We start from the raw sequence: 15,605 nt of genomic DNA, 5'->3' as shown, positions 1-15,605 counted from the left end.
ATCATTTTTACTTTATAATTATTAGGTATTACCGCTTTGGATACTAAGGGCGAACATTCTATCAAATTGATTGAAATGTTTTTTTTTAAATTAATTGAGTTGACAAGTCCTATTTTATCATCTAACTTAATTTGAATTTTTTTTCGAATCAAATAGAGTGAGATTAAATTCGACTTAAATATAGTGAAATTCTTAGAGTTAAATTCAAAAATTAAACATGTCAAATTAAAATATTGTTACAACATGTATAACTAATTTCATGTTAAAGTACATAAATTTGAAAAAAAATTCAAAGCAAAATAATAATAATACTTTAGAATGATAAACTTGAATCATTAATTAATTTATTTAGGTCCCAAAAATTATTATTCTAAACAATTTTAATCTTTTAACTTTCTTTATATATTTTTTTAGAATTTTTTTGAAAATTTTATAATTTAAAAAAATTGAAATTTTTATAAATAATTTGAATTTTAAAATTTATTTTGAATTTTGGAAATTTTTTTTAATTTTTTTTGTAATTTGTGTTGAGAGAGACCAATTTGCTCATTTTAAAACTTGATAGGGACCAAAAGGGTATTTATACCAATTTATTATTCGAATTATTCTAATTGTAAAATTAAACTTAATTCAAACTCGAAACTCGAAACTCGAATTACTTATTCAAGTTGACTCAAATAATTTGAATAACTCGATTTGATTAAATAACTCAATTTAATTAACTCAAAATTTAAATTTTATTTTATTTTTTCGAATTGAATTGAGTTTTACTCACTCCTATTCAATACTATCAAGAACCAGCCATTGAACTGAGCCCCCTCCTCTTCCATCAAGCAACACATCTGTCTTAGAAACCAGGACCCCTTTTGACGATTATACTTCTCATCCCGTTGATCGATCATTTATTTTATTAATTAGTGTAATTAGTTATTATTTAAATATATACGTTTATTTATTTGAAATTTTATTTTATTTTATGTAGTGTAAAATTATTAAAATATTTTATTAGACTTAACACATAATTTAGTACCTAAGTTTGACACTTTTCTCTAATGTGGTACTTTGTTATTTTTTGGTTCAATCTGGTATATGTATTTGACAAAGTTATATATTTTGATACCCAAAATTAATTATGTTAATTTTTTAGTGCTTAACTCAGGTTTTAGGGCTGGTCTAATGAAAAGTAACAATTAACTTTCATCAAATGAACCCTAAAACCCGAAGTAAATCACATCCATTGGACTGTATTTGACAAGTTAAATGGAAATTAAACAAATTCATGAAAAATTTAAACCTAACAATATTAGCAATTAACTTTTATCAAATCAATCCTAAAACTCGAATTAAACACTAAAAAGTTAACATCATTACTTTTGGGTACCAAAATGTATAATTTTTGTCAAATACAAGTAACAAACTGAACCAAACAATTAACACGAGTACCACATTAAAAAAAGTGTCAAACTCGAATACCAAATTATGTATTAAGCCATTTTATTCCAAAATATTGTTTAATCCGGTACTGTTATATTTATGGTTGTAAAACAAATTTTATAATCTTATATTGACTTCCTTTAAATAAAATTTTTAATTTTACTCTTGTCAAGTTTGTCGAGTAAGTTCATAAATGATTTTATTGAAAGCACGAAAAAGTGACTAATTCATAGAATTATAGTGGCTTAATAATTGCTTGAAAATGTAAAACATTCGATATTGCACATGATTAAACTCCAACTCATACTCTATTAATTGTAAGAAATTTATGAGTGAAAATATTACCCCTTGAACGAAAGTTGGGGGTAAACAACTAAATACTAAGAAATTAGTGTTCCGAGTGGGGGTAATGGGAGTGCTAGCTAGAGATATATTCCACTAACCATAAACAGAAGATATATACTTCATTTTCCATTTTCCATTTGACCTTATTATCAAACCTAACAGAACAATTAGAGAAAAAAAAACCTTTATTTTATTTTTCATTCTTATTAAAATCAAGCTATTGGCATCCACAAGTCCCTATAAGACGTAGACAGCACTTCCTATTCTTAAATTCTCTCAATTTAAAAAATATATAATAACTATTCCTATTCTTCTTCCCCCACTTTTTTTCATGAATAAAATCCAATATCTCACTGGTATTTATATCCCTGCAAGCTCATTAAAACAATCCATAAGACATAACTAAATTATGTAGTTTTTTTTATGAAGTTTTTCACACCTTTTGGACCATTTTATTTCTCCATCTTAGGGACCATTTTTTGTTTCTTTTTAGGTACAAAATCATGGGTGATAGGCTACGCCTAGCAGTTGGTATCATGGGTATTTAATTCTCTCATCTCCTCTATACTTTTTTTTTTTTAAAGTTTTTTGCTGATACAAAAAGCATAATACCTACACGATCTTTCTCTTGCAGGCAATGCTTCTTCTTTGTTGCTTTATGCTGCACCAATGTAATGTCAATATATCCCTACACATACATACATGCATACATACGTGATAAACAAATATATTTGTTGTACAGCTTGACTTTTACAAGGGTAGTAAGGAAAAGAAGCACTGAAGAATTCTCATGCATCCCATACATCGTTGCACTATCGAATTGTCTCCTTTACACATGGTATGGATTGCCTGTTGTGAGCTACAAGTGGGAAAATTTCCCTGTCATCACCATTAATGGTTTAGGGATCATCTTAGAGTTATCTTTCATCTTCATCTATCTTTGGTTTGCTCCAACAAGAGGAAAGGCGAGTTTCTTAATAAAACCCTGTTTTTCTTTTTCTTCTTTCATTATCATGTGATCACCATTGATGGTAGCTTGGTGAAAAAATTTGCAGATTAAAGCTGGTACCATAACGACGATGGTTATGGTAATATTTACCGTAACTGCAATTACATCGGCTTTCGTATTTCATGATCATCATCATCGGAAAGTTTTTGTTGGGACTATTGGGCTGGTGGCTTCAGTGGCAATGTATGCTGCTCCACTTGTCGTCGTGGTAAGCCCTTTAAAAAAGAAAAGAAAATTCTATTGTTTTCAGCGTGATTCGTGTCATCCTCGTGTGGAAATTGATTATTTTTCTTTATTTTAAATTTGCAGAAACAAGTGATAATGACAAAGAGTGTGGAATTTATGCCGTTTTATTTATCTTTTTTCTCGTTCTTGGCTAGTGTTCTTTGGTTGGCGTATGGACAACTGAGTCACGATCTCCTTCTAGCGGTTCGTATTATATTTATTACATTATGGCGCATCGAGATTGATAAAAATAAAAAAAATAGTTGAATGTTTAAAGTTTTAAATTTAAATCTCATAAATTTTTTTATTAACATATTTAAAAAAAATAAATTACACTTATAAAAATATAAAAATAATATTATTATAAAGATATTTTTAACTGTTTATATTTTATATAAAAAAAAACTGATGCATAACAACATTTGAACTAACATCATTGTAGTTAAACCTTGGATTTTATCATTTCAAAAGAAAGCTTCATTTGATTTTTATAATTTTTTTACAAAAATCAATAAATGTTTTTTTTCTGACATAGTTTATATGTTATTATATATGGCAGTCACCAAATCTGGTTGGCCTCCCCTTGGGCATATTGCAACTTGGACTTTACTGCAAATATAGGAAAAGAGGAATTATAGAAGAAGAACCAAGCAAATGGGATTTAGAGCATAATAATATCCAGGAGAAACCCAAACATATGCAGCTCTCAATGAACGAAGATGTCAATGGAAAGATCTGAAAAGCATATTAAACCTTAGGGTATGGACTTGTAATAATTATTATTCTTAAAAGCTAAAGGTGAAAGTTATTACAATATAAAGGTCTTCTTTTTTTCTTTTAAAAATTTGAGAGCGCAAAGAATGTAAGAGTTTGATGCTTTACCAACGGAGAACAAAAGTTAACAGTGTTATGCGTTGTTGTAAACTAAAACCAAAATGCTCCTAAAAATATTAGCAAGTTATGATTCTGTCATTTGTGTTGATGGATTGGTTGTAGAGATGATTGGAAATTAAATAAAATTATGATTGTTTGCTGTTATCAGTTTGTGTTTGGTTGTTGGTTCTTGGCTAAGGGTCATTTTCGTTGGGGGAATGTTTGTTTTTTTGTTTGTGAGCATTTCTTGAAAATGCTGAATTTGAAATTTCTTGATTGAGCAAAAAAAAAAAATGACAACTTAGTACAACCATAAGATAATTGTGGCTAAAAGCAAATATAAATGTCTTTGTTGGTTGCTGTCTCTAAAGCTGCTCCAATGCATCCACACTTAGGGACCAAAAGTTTGGCTTAAAATATAGACAATTGTGGAGTTCCTAAATCAATTTCATTTGTTTTTTTAGGTTCTTATATTATATCTATAAGAGAAAATTTATCAAGAAAGCAAATAATAAATAAAAAAAAACTATGCTCTTATTATATTTATGTAATTACAAATCCTAAGATGATTCCTAAAATAATTTAAAAAATAAAACAACTAAATAATTAAAAAAATAAAACTAAAAAGTAATATCTTTGCAAACCGCTTCCACGGCTAATTTTTTTATTTCACAAGAAGGTTTTCCAAATTTGTCTTCGGTAATTTTGAAGGAGCACGATTCTTTACCCACACATTCTTATTAAAATTCTTAAAATATATATCATAGGAAAAAAAATATTTCAAGTTATTAAAAAATAAGAATAAAATAATTTACCTTTTCAAGAATTGATAAAACATCTACTTCAGAGTCATATTCACTTTTGTCAAATGATCCGCACACACCTTATGGACTACCAAAACTAGCAAACTTAATCTTTGAAATTGGTCGATCTTGGCATGATAATTTTACTTCTTTTCCTTCATGAGTATTTATGCAAATCGATCCGATTTCAACGGTTTGGAATTGTACAGCAGAAGGATTACCACCAAATTCCTCAAACAATACTAAAGTGTTCTCACCGTCTTTAAGAAATGATCGAGGAACATGATACCTATAAAACAAAAAAAATTAGAATACTAAAAAAAATACAAATAATATAAAATGTATATTTATATTTGCAAAAAACTTAGGGTTACCATCTTTGGGTAGGTTCACTGCACTTAGAGACACATTTACTATCACTGTATCTACCACGATAATCACAAGTCTCTGTCTTACAAAGCTTCTTATTAGCTATATAAGATGGCCAATATCTACCAAGACTATGACCATTCACCCAAGCCATGCCCTTTCCTAAACCTAATAAATCCACAACAACTGGTTTATTCCCTAATGGAGCTTTGAATGTTGTCTTCCATTTCAAAAAAATCAAACATAAATATTAATAAAATCAAATATTATATGTAATATATATATGTATAGGTAAATGCATTGGTTTTAATTACCTTGTACCAAGTGAAGTTCCTGTCAACTGGAATAGGGTCTGAAACCCAGTTGGATGATGATTTTGAAGCACAATTTGTGTCGAAAAACTTGTTCGAAATCCCATTCAAACCAACTTTATATGTCCATTTATTTGAAGACAAATCCTTGATGATATTTTTGCTCAAAACCAGCTCAATTGGTGATGTAATTCCAGCTCCAACCAGATCAAACATTGGACCATAGTTCTGCATTATTTTGATTCAAGTTATATATTAAAATTCTAGGGTTCTTTTATTTGTTGTATGTGTGTATATATATATATACCTTGAATCCAACGGTGACACTAAGGCTTAGTTTGGATAGGCGGTGTGTTTACCTTCGGTGAGGTTAAAAACAGCGGTGACGGTGAGATTAGTTACTGTAGCGGTGAGATTGGATACTGTAGCGGTGAGATTAGAAATAGCGGTGGAGTGTGTGTTTGGATTCAAACGCAGCTGTAGCGTTGAGGTGAAAATGAAAAATGACTATTAAGGACATCATATTAGAATTGATATATAATAGAAGTTTTTAAATTATTTTACTTATATAAAATTATTAAAATATGTGAATTTATAAATTTATTTAATAAAATATTAAAATGTATCTTTTAATATTTTATTATAAATATTTTAATGAATTATATAATCAATTTAAATTATTTATTAGATAAAATGATAATAATTTTTAATTTTTTATAGTTAAATATTATTTTATAACAACGATAAATATTATTTTCGCAAATAGTAACATTATACTTGGATCAAATTTTGAAGTATCTAAACAAATGATTTTCAATAAAAAATATATATATTAACATAAGACATAACAAGTTTCATTATTACTAGAAATTAGGTTTTGATACAAATTTGTTTTTACAAAGATTGATTCATTAAACTATTTGCAATGGTTTCCCTTAACATTGCAATTTCAAGGTCACTTTCACTATTAGAAGAACTCGATTCACCTCTATCAAAATTGCAGCTCAAAATGATGTACCTACAACAGAAAAGTAACTCAAGCATTAAGATTACCAATCATATTTAAATTTATTACGTTATGAACCGAAAAGGCTAACATGTTTAATTGAATTGTGGATGGCAATGAATTATATGTTAAGAGTTTATAGCGAATGATAAATGACAATTGTATTTCGGAGAAGCAAGGGTAAATGATATGAGTATGAATCTAGTAATTATGGCTAAGTGTGATAGCCGAATGTGCTATGAATTAATATAAGTGAATGGTAACTTAAATATATTGTATCATGTAATGACCGAATGCATTATGAAATTGGATATTAGTCAATGCTATAAAGTGAATGAAATTACTATGTGTGATATTCAGGCTAAGAGCCTAGCAGGCTAGTTGCCGTTGAAATGAATTCAGGTTAAATCTAGCAGGCTAAGTGCCGTTGAATTATTCTGAGCATGATATTAATGATATACCTAAAAGGTAGTGATATACCTAAAGGTATGAAAACAATAGGAATGCAAAAAACCTAGCATGCTAAATAATAATCTCAGTGGAGATATACCACGATAATAGTAGTACAGATATTTAGTTTATAGAATGCAACCCAAACACATTTTTGTCAACCAAAAGGATGCATAATTGGAAGCATTTTGCCAGAAAACCCATAATATGAATAGAGTTCAAATTATATAAACTATTAAGAAAATTAAAGGAACAACTTTTTTATGGTCCAGCTATAACACAGACACACACACCAGTAGACGCACAAGTGAAGCATAAAAAATACAGCCACTCAAAAATAAAAGAAGGCTAGGAACATAACTTCACTATGGAAAGATAAAACAAAATTGATGGCTCATCTAACATTAGTCTCATCAAAGTTGAACACTGCATAGTGCTGTGTCCCACAAAATTTACTGCAAAAGATCAAGAAAACGTATAAAGAAGCCAAATCTATGTGAAATTAAAAACATTTCACCAACCTGCTGCATCTCTACTTTCAGCATGGCAACTGGAATTCTTCTAACTTCCCTACATTTTTTACCCAAAATATCTAAAAAGCATCAACTAGGATCACAATGAATAACCATGTTGGTATTACTAGAAAGCATGTATGGTTAAGTCAGTTTCTTAATCAGTCACACAATTTAACACTCAATACAAAGTGATCCCATTTCATTAGAAGAAACCTAAAAGATTAACATTAAACCACTAATAAACCCAATCGTTGGTCTTCAGCGTAGCCTACAAGTTCTAATCACTTGTTGCAACACATATTTAACTCAAGCTTGGAGTAGTTTCCTTCTTTATCAGAAGCTTAATGAGATACAACATAAAACCATCAAGATTATTAATATTACTGAGAATCAATAGTGAAATTAGTGATACAAAAACTAATGATACAATTGGAATCAGAATCATAGAGTTGTGGAAGTAAATTTCTTACCTGCACTAATGAAGAAATTGAAAGAAGAGATTTCTCACCAACTTTCTTATGTTGAGCCTTTAAAGAGAGAAAGAGTTAAATAAGAACAACAGTTACATCTAACAAACGATATAATAAAAGGAATCTGAACTTAGCAATCCCTCTAATTTCCACAACTAATGCAGCAGATCTCTATGTCCTTGACACCTCTAAATTATCTGATAATGCTTAGAAACGAACATAATCTATTTGTTCCTGCATGTCAGGAGTGTCCCCACTAAATATAATTTCTATTGTCTTATACAAGGAGAATTTGTGAGCTTACAGAAATAGTTGACGAATTTTGTAATCCCGTCCCTCTTTCAGACCCCTTCTGTTTACTTTGACTTATCTAACCTAGTATAGAAAACAAATCTAAATCAACCTTAAATTCAACAGGTAAAACCAAAACTCAATTGAGAATACAACTCCAAAAGGACAAAAGAGTCATGCACTAGACACCAAACTTGATTTAGTGAAGAATAGGGATTCAATAGGAGAAAATGGTCTAAGCCTCACAAACTTTATGATAATTAAAGCAGAAAAAACAAAGAATAAATGGCAGCAATACTTAGTAAAAGAGTTCAAAATTTCACAAGAGGGTTTATCTGCATGCTGAATGTGATATGTCTAACAAACTATATATGCTGACTCAATCCTTCAATGTTGACTTATTTATAGCTAAATGAACACTTGACAGGCATATGAACCTGTTTGTGGAGTTCTTAAACCCCATTTTACCTATATGGGTGAAAAAACACCTCCTATTCGAAAGTTGAAGGTTAATAAAATGCTAGAAGTACCTGGAACAAGAGCATAGTAATTGCGAAATTAACTTTGGCCACCTCAGTGAGAAAGTTAACGCAAAAACAAAACTAATGTTCAAAACTTATCAACATGAGAAGGAATAACAGTAATATGGGGATGTGAATGGTACCACCCAATAACTCGTGTTGTTCTGCCTCGATGCAGTCATTCTGTATCTTGAAGTTAATTTCACAACAAAGCTAAGAATCTTGAACATGTCACTAAATCAGAACACACGAAAGATATTTCTAGTAAAAGTTATACTAGCTCTACGTTTTTATGCCGATGACATTTGGTGTAAGTTGCAGAAATTAACAAATTCAAGTTAGCTCTAAAAATGGCTTTTGGTGAAAGCAGCTAAGCAGAAAAAATTATCATTTCAAATTAAACACAGTGCAAGCACATTTATAAAAACTAAAGCTTTAGATAATAAGGCAATTGCTAACGAACACAAAAAACTAGTCTCTTCTAGACACTTACCATGATTTACAAGATTTAAATCATCACTAGGAATCACTGGAAAGGCCAACACTAGTGACCAGAGAACTAATTTTCATTTATACATGATTTACAAGATTTAAATCATCACTAGGAATCACTGGAAAGGCCACCACTAGTGACCAAAGAACTAATTTTCTTTTATACTGTAATGAACACAAAATCAAATGTCAATTCATTAACAACAAAGAAAAAATGCACAAAGTTTTAAAGATATATCAGCTTGACCTGATGCAGCTGCCAACTGTTCAGGATTTGTCTCAACTCGGTCCTTCTGCCGATCAGATCGTGATTGTGGTGATGCTCCCCATATCAATGCAGTGACATTTCCATCTTTTGAGTACTGGAATTTGCAAGAGGTGAACAAAGGAACATAAACTGAATCATAAAATCCAGAAAATAGAATGACAAAAGTGCAAGACAAACCAATCATATTACAGAGCAATACTCTTTGTCATATGAAACCAATGTTTAAAAAGATCAGATTTATCATCAGTTAAGTTACGTATAAAGAGATTCAAGTTCCTAGGACCGTGTTTCAGTAAAAATGGCTTATTGAATGCAACAATCCACAAAGTCAAAATGAACCAAAGGTAGATACACTTCCAACATTGTTTTTTAGAAATACATAACAAGAACTACATCTGCTAATGTATAAAATTAATGCAATAAAGGGATTTTCCACATCATCAGGAAAGAGTAAGGTGTGAATTTCTTCAGTTTATTTGCATTATCCAAACTAAACAAGAAATTGGTAAAATTCAGTCCCTTAAACAAAAAAAAATTAAGATATATAATCTATTGCTTACTATAAGCACACACATTCAGAAGAAAAATTCAAAGACTAAAGTACTTCCCAAGGATCCAATTAACCTCAAATAAGCAGAAAGTTACACCAATTGCTGGATCAACAAAGAAATGAAGAAACCCAAAGTTTGAAACAAAAGAAATAGCAGAAAAAAAACTATGAACAAAAATCATATTGCAAATGGAGAAATCAATTAAAAAAAGAAAGGAAAAGAAAACAAGAACTAACCGATGCCATGGCCAAAGAATGATTATAAAGTTGGGTCAATGAATGAAGTCTGTCTTAAGAATGGAAAAAATGAGGGATTTTTATTAAAGGCATAAGCCATAGGGGGGAAAGCAGATTAGGAGACAAGGGAGGTTTGGGGATAGTGACAGGGCGTGGGAGAGAAAAATGCACAAATGCACACAGAAATGAAAAGAAATGGCACACAGAAAGCATCAAGAAGACTCCAAAGGGATAAATTTGAGCTTAACACTTACAATCACAGGCTTATCAGTCTTCGATTGAGGAGGAGTTGACACAGCTTGCAGCAGAGGTATTTCTTTCTCCGTTATCAGCAGAATTTGGCTGCCAAATCTGAAAAAAAAAACAGATTGATAAAGAAACTTTAAGGAAATAATAAATAGAAGTTCAACCAGTGAGCTTACTGCTGCTGAAAGCTGCAGTTGATTTTTGGATAGCAGTGTGGTGAGAATTGATTTTGGTTGTACTGAAACACTCAACCAAACAGTTTCCCAGTGAGGTTGGTAGTCCAACTGCACCTCACTGACTTTAAACGGTGAACCAAAGAAAGCCTAAGTAATGATATCAAGTTTTTTCGGAGGGATAGTTTGATGTTCTTCTCAAAAACATATGTCACATTGTTGTCACCATATTTTGACCATTGAGAACCTACAAAAACAAATACATATAAATTTAAATAAATAATTTTAGAATTTAATATAATATATATAAAATGTAGTTCATAATTACCAATATATTCTCCATTGAAAAAAGCATGAAGTACATGACTAGTATCATTGACACGAAGTGTCACTGTTCCATTCAACATGGGATCATCTTTTGCAACATCAATACTGTCCAAAAAAACAATTTAATTGATTAATCAAAACATATATAATTTATATTAAATGAATAAAATATAATGTGAGTTAAAAAATTTACCTTGTCATATACCACAAATAATCACTAACATCATTTGCCATATCCTTTTGATCAACAATCTTGTTAACAGAAATATCTCTCCTTCCTTGGACAGAAGCCGATTCGATCAACTCGGGTCGCCACGTCCATTTCAAAGAACTTGGTTCATCTTCAGCTTTGTTCAATTTCTTAACCATCAATGAAGTTTGAGTAGAAACCTAATTTATTTTTTCAAAAAAAAAACACAAATCCATTTCCATTCATATCATAATTATTGCAATTATAATAACCCGAAACACAAAAATAGGGTTTACCTTAGCGGTATTATATGCTTACTCCCTACAATCTGAAAGGATACTAATAGACCATACTGGAACAAAGTAACTAATGCCTCCAAAGTTTACATTTGCATCTATTTTGGTATTTGTATTGCTCAAAAAGCAACTTGATTTCTCCTTTGTTTGATAAATAGTAGCCTAAAATCATACATATAATTAAGAACAATAATTAGAATAAATGATTAATATTTATAATTTTTTTCAAATAAATTCATATATAAATTATTTTTATTACCATGACTAAATTGTTGAGCTTTTCATTTTTAACATCCCCATTAGTAAGAGTATACTCAATGGAATGTAGAACATCATGAAGCTGCTTCAAATGTCCCCATTTTGGTTGGTTTAAATTTCCTAATAAAAATCAATAACTAATTAGAATAATTATAATTTATAAATATATATATATTCAAAGGCATAAAATTACCATATTCATCAAGAGGTGCATTATAGTCATATGTAGTGGTAATATATGGGCCACCAAAAGTTCTACCAAAATTGGTACCACCATGATACTAAAAAAATTAGGAAAAATAGGGGTACGTTCTACCAAAATTGGTACCACCTAAAATTAATTAAAATAAATTTAATATAAACTTTATAATTTAAATTAAATTAAGAATAACTTTTAGAAGAAAAAGAAAAACTCACCATCGAGTCCAATTTTCAGTCCACATTTTAGGGGTATTAGGGTCTTTTGGTTTGTATTCATCACAATACCAACCATTGCATGTCTCCAACTACAATTATAATTAAACAAATCAAAATCAAATTTCAATTATCACAAAAAATATGTATTTCTAAATAAAATAATATAGTAAAAAAATAAATTAAATACAATACCATAGGCTTTGGGGGAGCAGCTTGTTGACACATGATCCACGGGACGCCAATATTAAGAGAATCAGCCATTTGGGCACACCAGTTAATATATGATTTCCCATCATCTCCATATGGTTCCATAACATTCCCATATTCATTCTCAACCTATATATATACATTTTATTTTGATATTATTTAAATATATAATAAAAATAAAATTAATAAAACATAAAATTTTATCATATATACCTGAGCAAGAATGATGTTTCCTCTTTGGGATGCAAATAGTTTCTCTTTTTTCACCATATCAACTATCAAAGTTGTAAAGTTTTTCATTTCATTCTAAAAATAAAGAAAAGTTAAACACATTATTTATGTATAAAAATAAAAAATGGAATTGATTTTTTTTTAATTTCTAAAAATTAAAAGAATTGCCATAAAGACATCGTTCTTAGTACGGAGAGAAACTCTTATGCAACCATACAGAAAAGCCTCTAATAAAAAAAATAAAACTATTAATACTAAAAAAATAGCTAAATAATTTATGAAATAACATAATTAGTTAAAGTTTTAAAATAAATTAACTTACCCATAATTCCACTCGGCACAAGTATAAGGACCAATTCGAAGAATTGCATATAAACCTTGATCTTGAATCGTTTTAAGAAATCGAATAAGATCAAGATTTCCACTAAAATCATATTGACTGACGAACTGGTTCATGTGCATTCCAAAACACATATGTTTCAACTGCATCCAATCCACCTTCTTTGGCTTTTCTTATAAGATCCGACCACATCTAATATAAAATTTTAAAAAATAATCAATTAATCATTCAAAATCAAATTATAAAAAATATCTCGAATAACTCAATTGTAATTATTACCTGAGCAGTACTTCTCGGATAATGAATGGAACCCGAAAGAATAATTCTATGAGTTCCATCATTTATAATGGATCTTGAATCATGAGTGACATTAAGTGCATTCAAATGAAATAGGATGAAAGAAAAAATAAGAGAAGAAAATAAAATATTGAATATATTCATTTTTTTTTTCTATCTAGTAAAGCTCAAAAGAAGTGTTGAGTGAAAAAACAGTAGAGTATGATAACGTATTTATAAGAGTAGTGATTGAATTCATATCAAATACTTGATTTTCAAAAGATATTTACTTTGATTTATTTGTTGTTTTAAATAGATTTATATAATCAGTGATATGAGATTAAATCAGCAAATTGTGTTGAAAGTTGAGTTTTAGTTCTATGTAACAGCAATAATTAAATATTTTTTTATAATTATAATTAATTATCTATAATTTTCGTATTATTAAAACTTGTAGAGTTCTAGTTATATTAAATTAAGATTTCTTTCATCAACACATAAGACTTGCTTTTCGCGAATCATAGTAGTTGCCATCCCAAAGCATTGTTAGTAGATCAATCTTGCTAACACCTGTTAGAGAAAACAGGATGAAGTACTTCACTGTGTAACACCAACAATGGCTCTAATCCGAAAAAGAGATTGCATTTAAAGTTGTTAGCAAACTCATTCATTCCTAGCTACCCACAATGACCATAACATAGCGCCATAGCAACAAGCCACTTCCTCTTAACATTCCAAACACGCAGCAACATTCATACACAACATTTCAAGGAATCGCACACATAACACCCGACCATTGAAACAACACTCCCCAAGCTTTCCAAGAAAGGAAGTAAGAAAGAAAAATATGATCGCAGTTCTATTCAACTTCATTGCACCAACAACAATTGATGGAACCATTAATTGTTAGAATACCTCCATCCCTTAAAAAATATTTTGGAGGCATACCATTCTGGAATGACAGAAATAGGAAGAATTGCACCTTTGATGCACTAATGAACCTTCAGAATCAAGAGAAAACACAACTTTCTGTTCAGTAAATTTCCCTTTGCTGTCCACCTCCCACATTCGCCTTTTTACATCAATCACTTGATCCATACATAGCCAATTTCCATACCAATGTTCCCTCAAGTAAGCTTTAATCACACCGTGGTCTCAAAATAGTTTTCTCAAGGACTGGTGTTCCAGAGAAGTCATCCCTTGGATTATTGCAGAGTAGAATGATTTATGATATGGTTTTGTCAATTTGGGATCTTCTGTTAGCATGAATTGAAGCCATTTAAGTAGTATTAACTATTAAGGACCTATATAAACTACAAAATGAAGCTATTTAAATACTATTTAAGCAACACCAAAACAGAGTACAGGTTCCCATGGCGTTTTATTTAGCGAAAATAGTTTGATGACAAAGATAAAAGATGATTATTGTAGCGACGTAAAAATTTTTGCTTTGGTCACTAGTTGAGGCGGTTATTTGAAAATTTGAAAATCGACTTTCGGTTTTATTAAAAAGGGAGTCGCCGCCGATCTTTTTTCCTAGGTGTGATCGGACACCTAATAAATCCTCTTCTTTTAAAAGAAAATTTATTTTTTTAAACAAAAAGAAGGCCAAGATTAAGTCTACGTCAAAAAACCAAAGTAAAGTTGGGTTCGGGAGTCGGTTACGTGCGAGGAAGGTATTAGCACCCTCGCGACGCCCAAAATTGTTATCTTTATTAAACACGTGTCGTCTTGATTTTCAAAAATACGAATTCAATTTGACATTTAATCGTGATCCGATTAAAAAATGAGAATTTTTAGTTTTCTATTTTTTAGAAGGGTGTTCCGTTTTTTAACATGAGACGACGAATTTCACCCAACATAGCGATGAAATCGATGACTTAATGTTAAATCGGTTCATTGCCTTATTTATTGAAATTAATAAAAAACATGAATAAAAATCTTTAAAGTAGTGAACAGCAAAATGATATAAAATGGGCGAGAAACAAAAATAAAAGAGTTAGAAATACATCGAAGCAAATAATAAATATGACAATAATATTAAAAACAATAACAATATATGCGATATTAAACATGATAACAATAGTATTAAATACGAAATAGAGACGAACATATACATAAACATATAATAACAATAGGTGAAGTAAGGTAAACATAATACTAAAAATACTAATAGTGCCATATATATATATTAAAGTACATATGTAATAATAGGAATGAAAAGTGTATACATAATAATATTAAATATATACATAATATATATAAAATAAACATATACAATATATATTAGAAATATTAAAATATATATATTAATAATACTACATAAATATGTACATATATATTAAAATAAATACATAATAATATTAAAAGTATGTACATAATATAGTGTTACAAATACATACATAATGTAGTTATTAAAAATATATACATAATAAAATATATGAATAATAGGATATTAAAATATATATATGCATA

At 29.5% G+C, this 15,605-nt stretch overlaps 1 protein-coding gene, 1 long non-coding RNA gene and 1 pseudogene across 3 annotated transcripts; 1 reads left to right on the top strand and 2 right to left on the bottom strand.

The window, feature by feature from the left end:
* Nucleotides 1–2,111: 2,111 nt before the first annotated feature.
* On the top strand, nt 2,112–3,878 carry LOC107904315 (bidirectional sugar transporter SWEET3). 2 transcript variants are annotated; one of them, XM_016830658.2, is made up of 7 exons: nt 2,112–2,135; nt 2,273–2,319; nt 2,414–2,450; nt 2,522–2,744; nt 2,835–2,996; nt 3,098–3,217; nt 3,573–3,878. In XM_016830658.2, exons 2-7 carry the CDS (start codon nt 2,283–2,285, stop codon nt 3,750–3,752), a joined length of 759 nt encoding a protein of 252 aa, XP_016686147.1. In that variant the 5' UTR covers nt 2,112–2,135; nt 2,273–2,282; the 3' UTR covers nt 3,753–3,878. The 2 variants fall into 2 exon arrangements, with proteins under 2 accessions (XP_016686147.1, XP_016686139.1); XM_016830650.2 differs by lacking the exon at nt 2,112–2,135 and having other exon boundaries at nt 2,177–2,319; nt 3,573–3,876.
* A 628-nt stretch (nt 3,879–4,506) lies between these two features.
* On the bottom strand, nt 4,507–13,299 carry LOC107954870 (beta-galactosidase 7-like; annotated as a pseudogene).
* On the bottom strand, nt 7,034–9,355 carry LOC121209450 (uncharacterized). Its single transcript, XR_005904598.1, has 2 exons — nt 8,115–9,355; nt 7,034–7,867 (listed from the first exon to the last, which is right to left on the bottom strand). It is a non-coding gene; the product is annotated as an uncharacterized lncRNA (long non-coding RNA).
* Nucleotides 13,300–15,605: the final 2,306 nt, after the last annotated feature.

The sequence above is a fragment of the Gossypium hirsutum genome, chromosome A11 (genome assembly GCF_007990345.1).
Source record: "Gossypium hirsutum isolate 1008001.06 chromosome A11, Gossypium_hirsutum_v2.1, whole genome shotgun sequence".
NCBI classification, from domain to species: Eukaryota; Viridiplantae; Streptophyta; class Magnoliopsida; order Malvales; family Malvaceae; genus Gossypium; species Gossypium hirsutum.
Note: the sequence above shows the minus strand (reverse complement) of the source record. Positions and strands in the feature narration are given on the sequence as shown.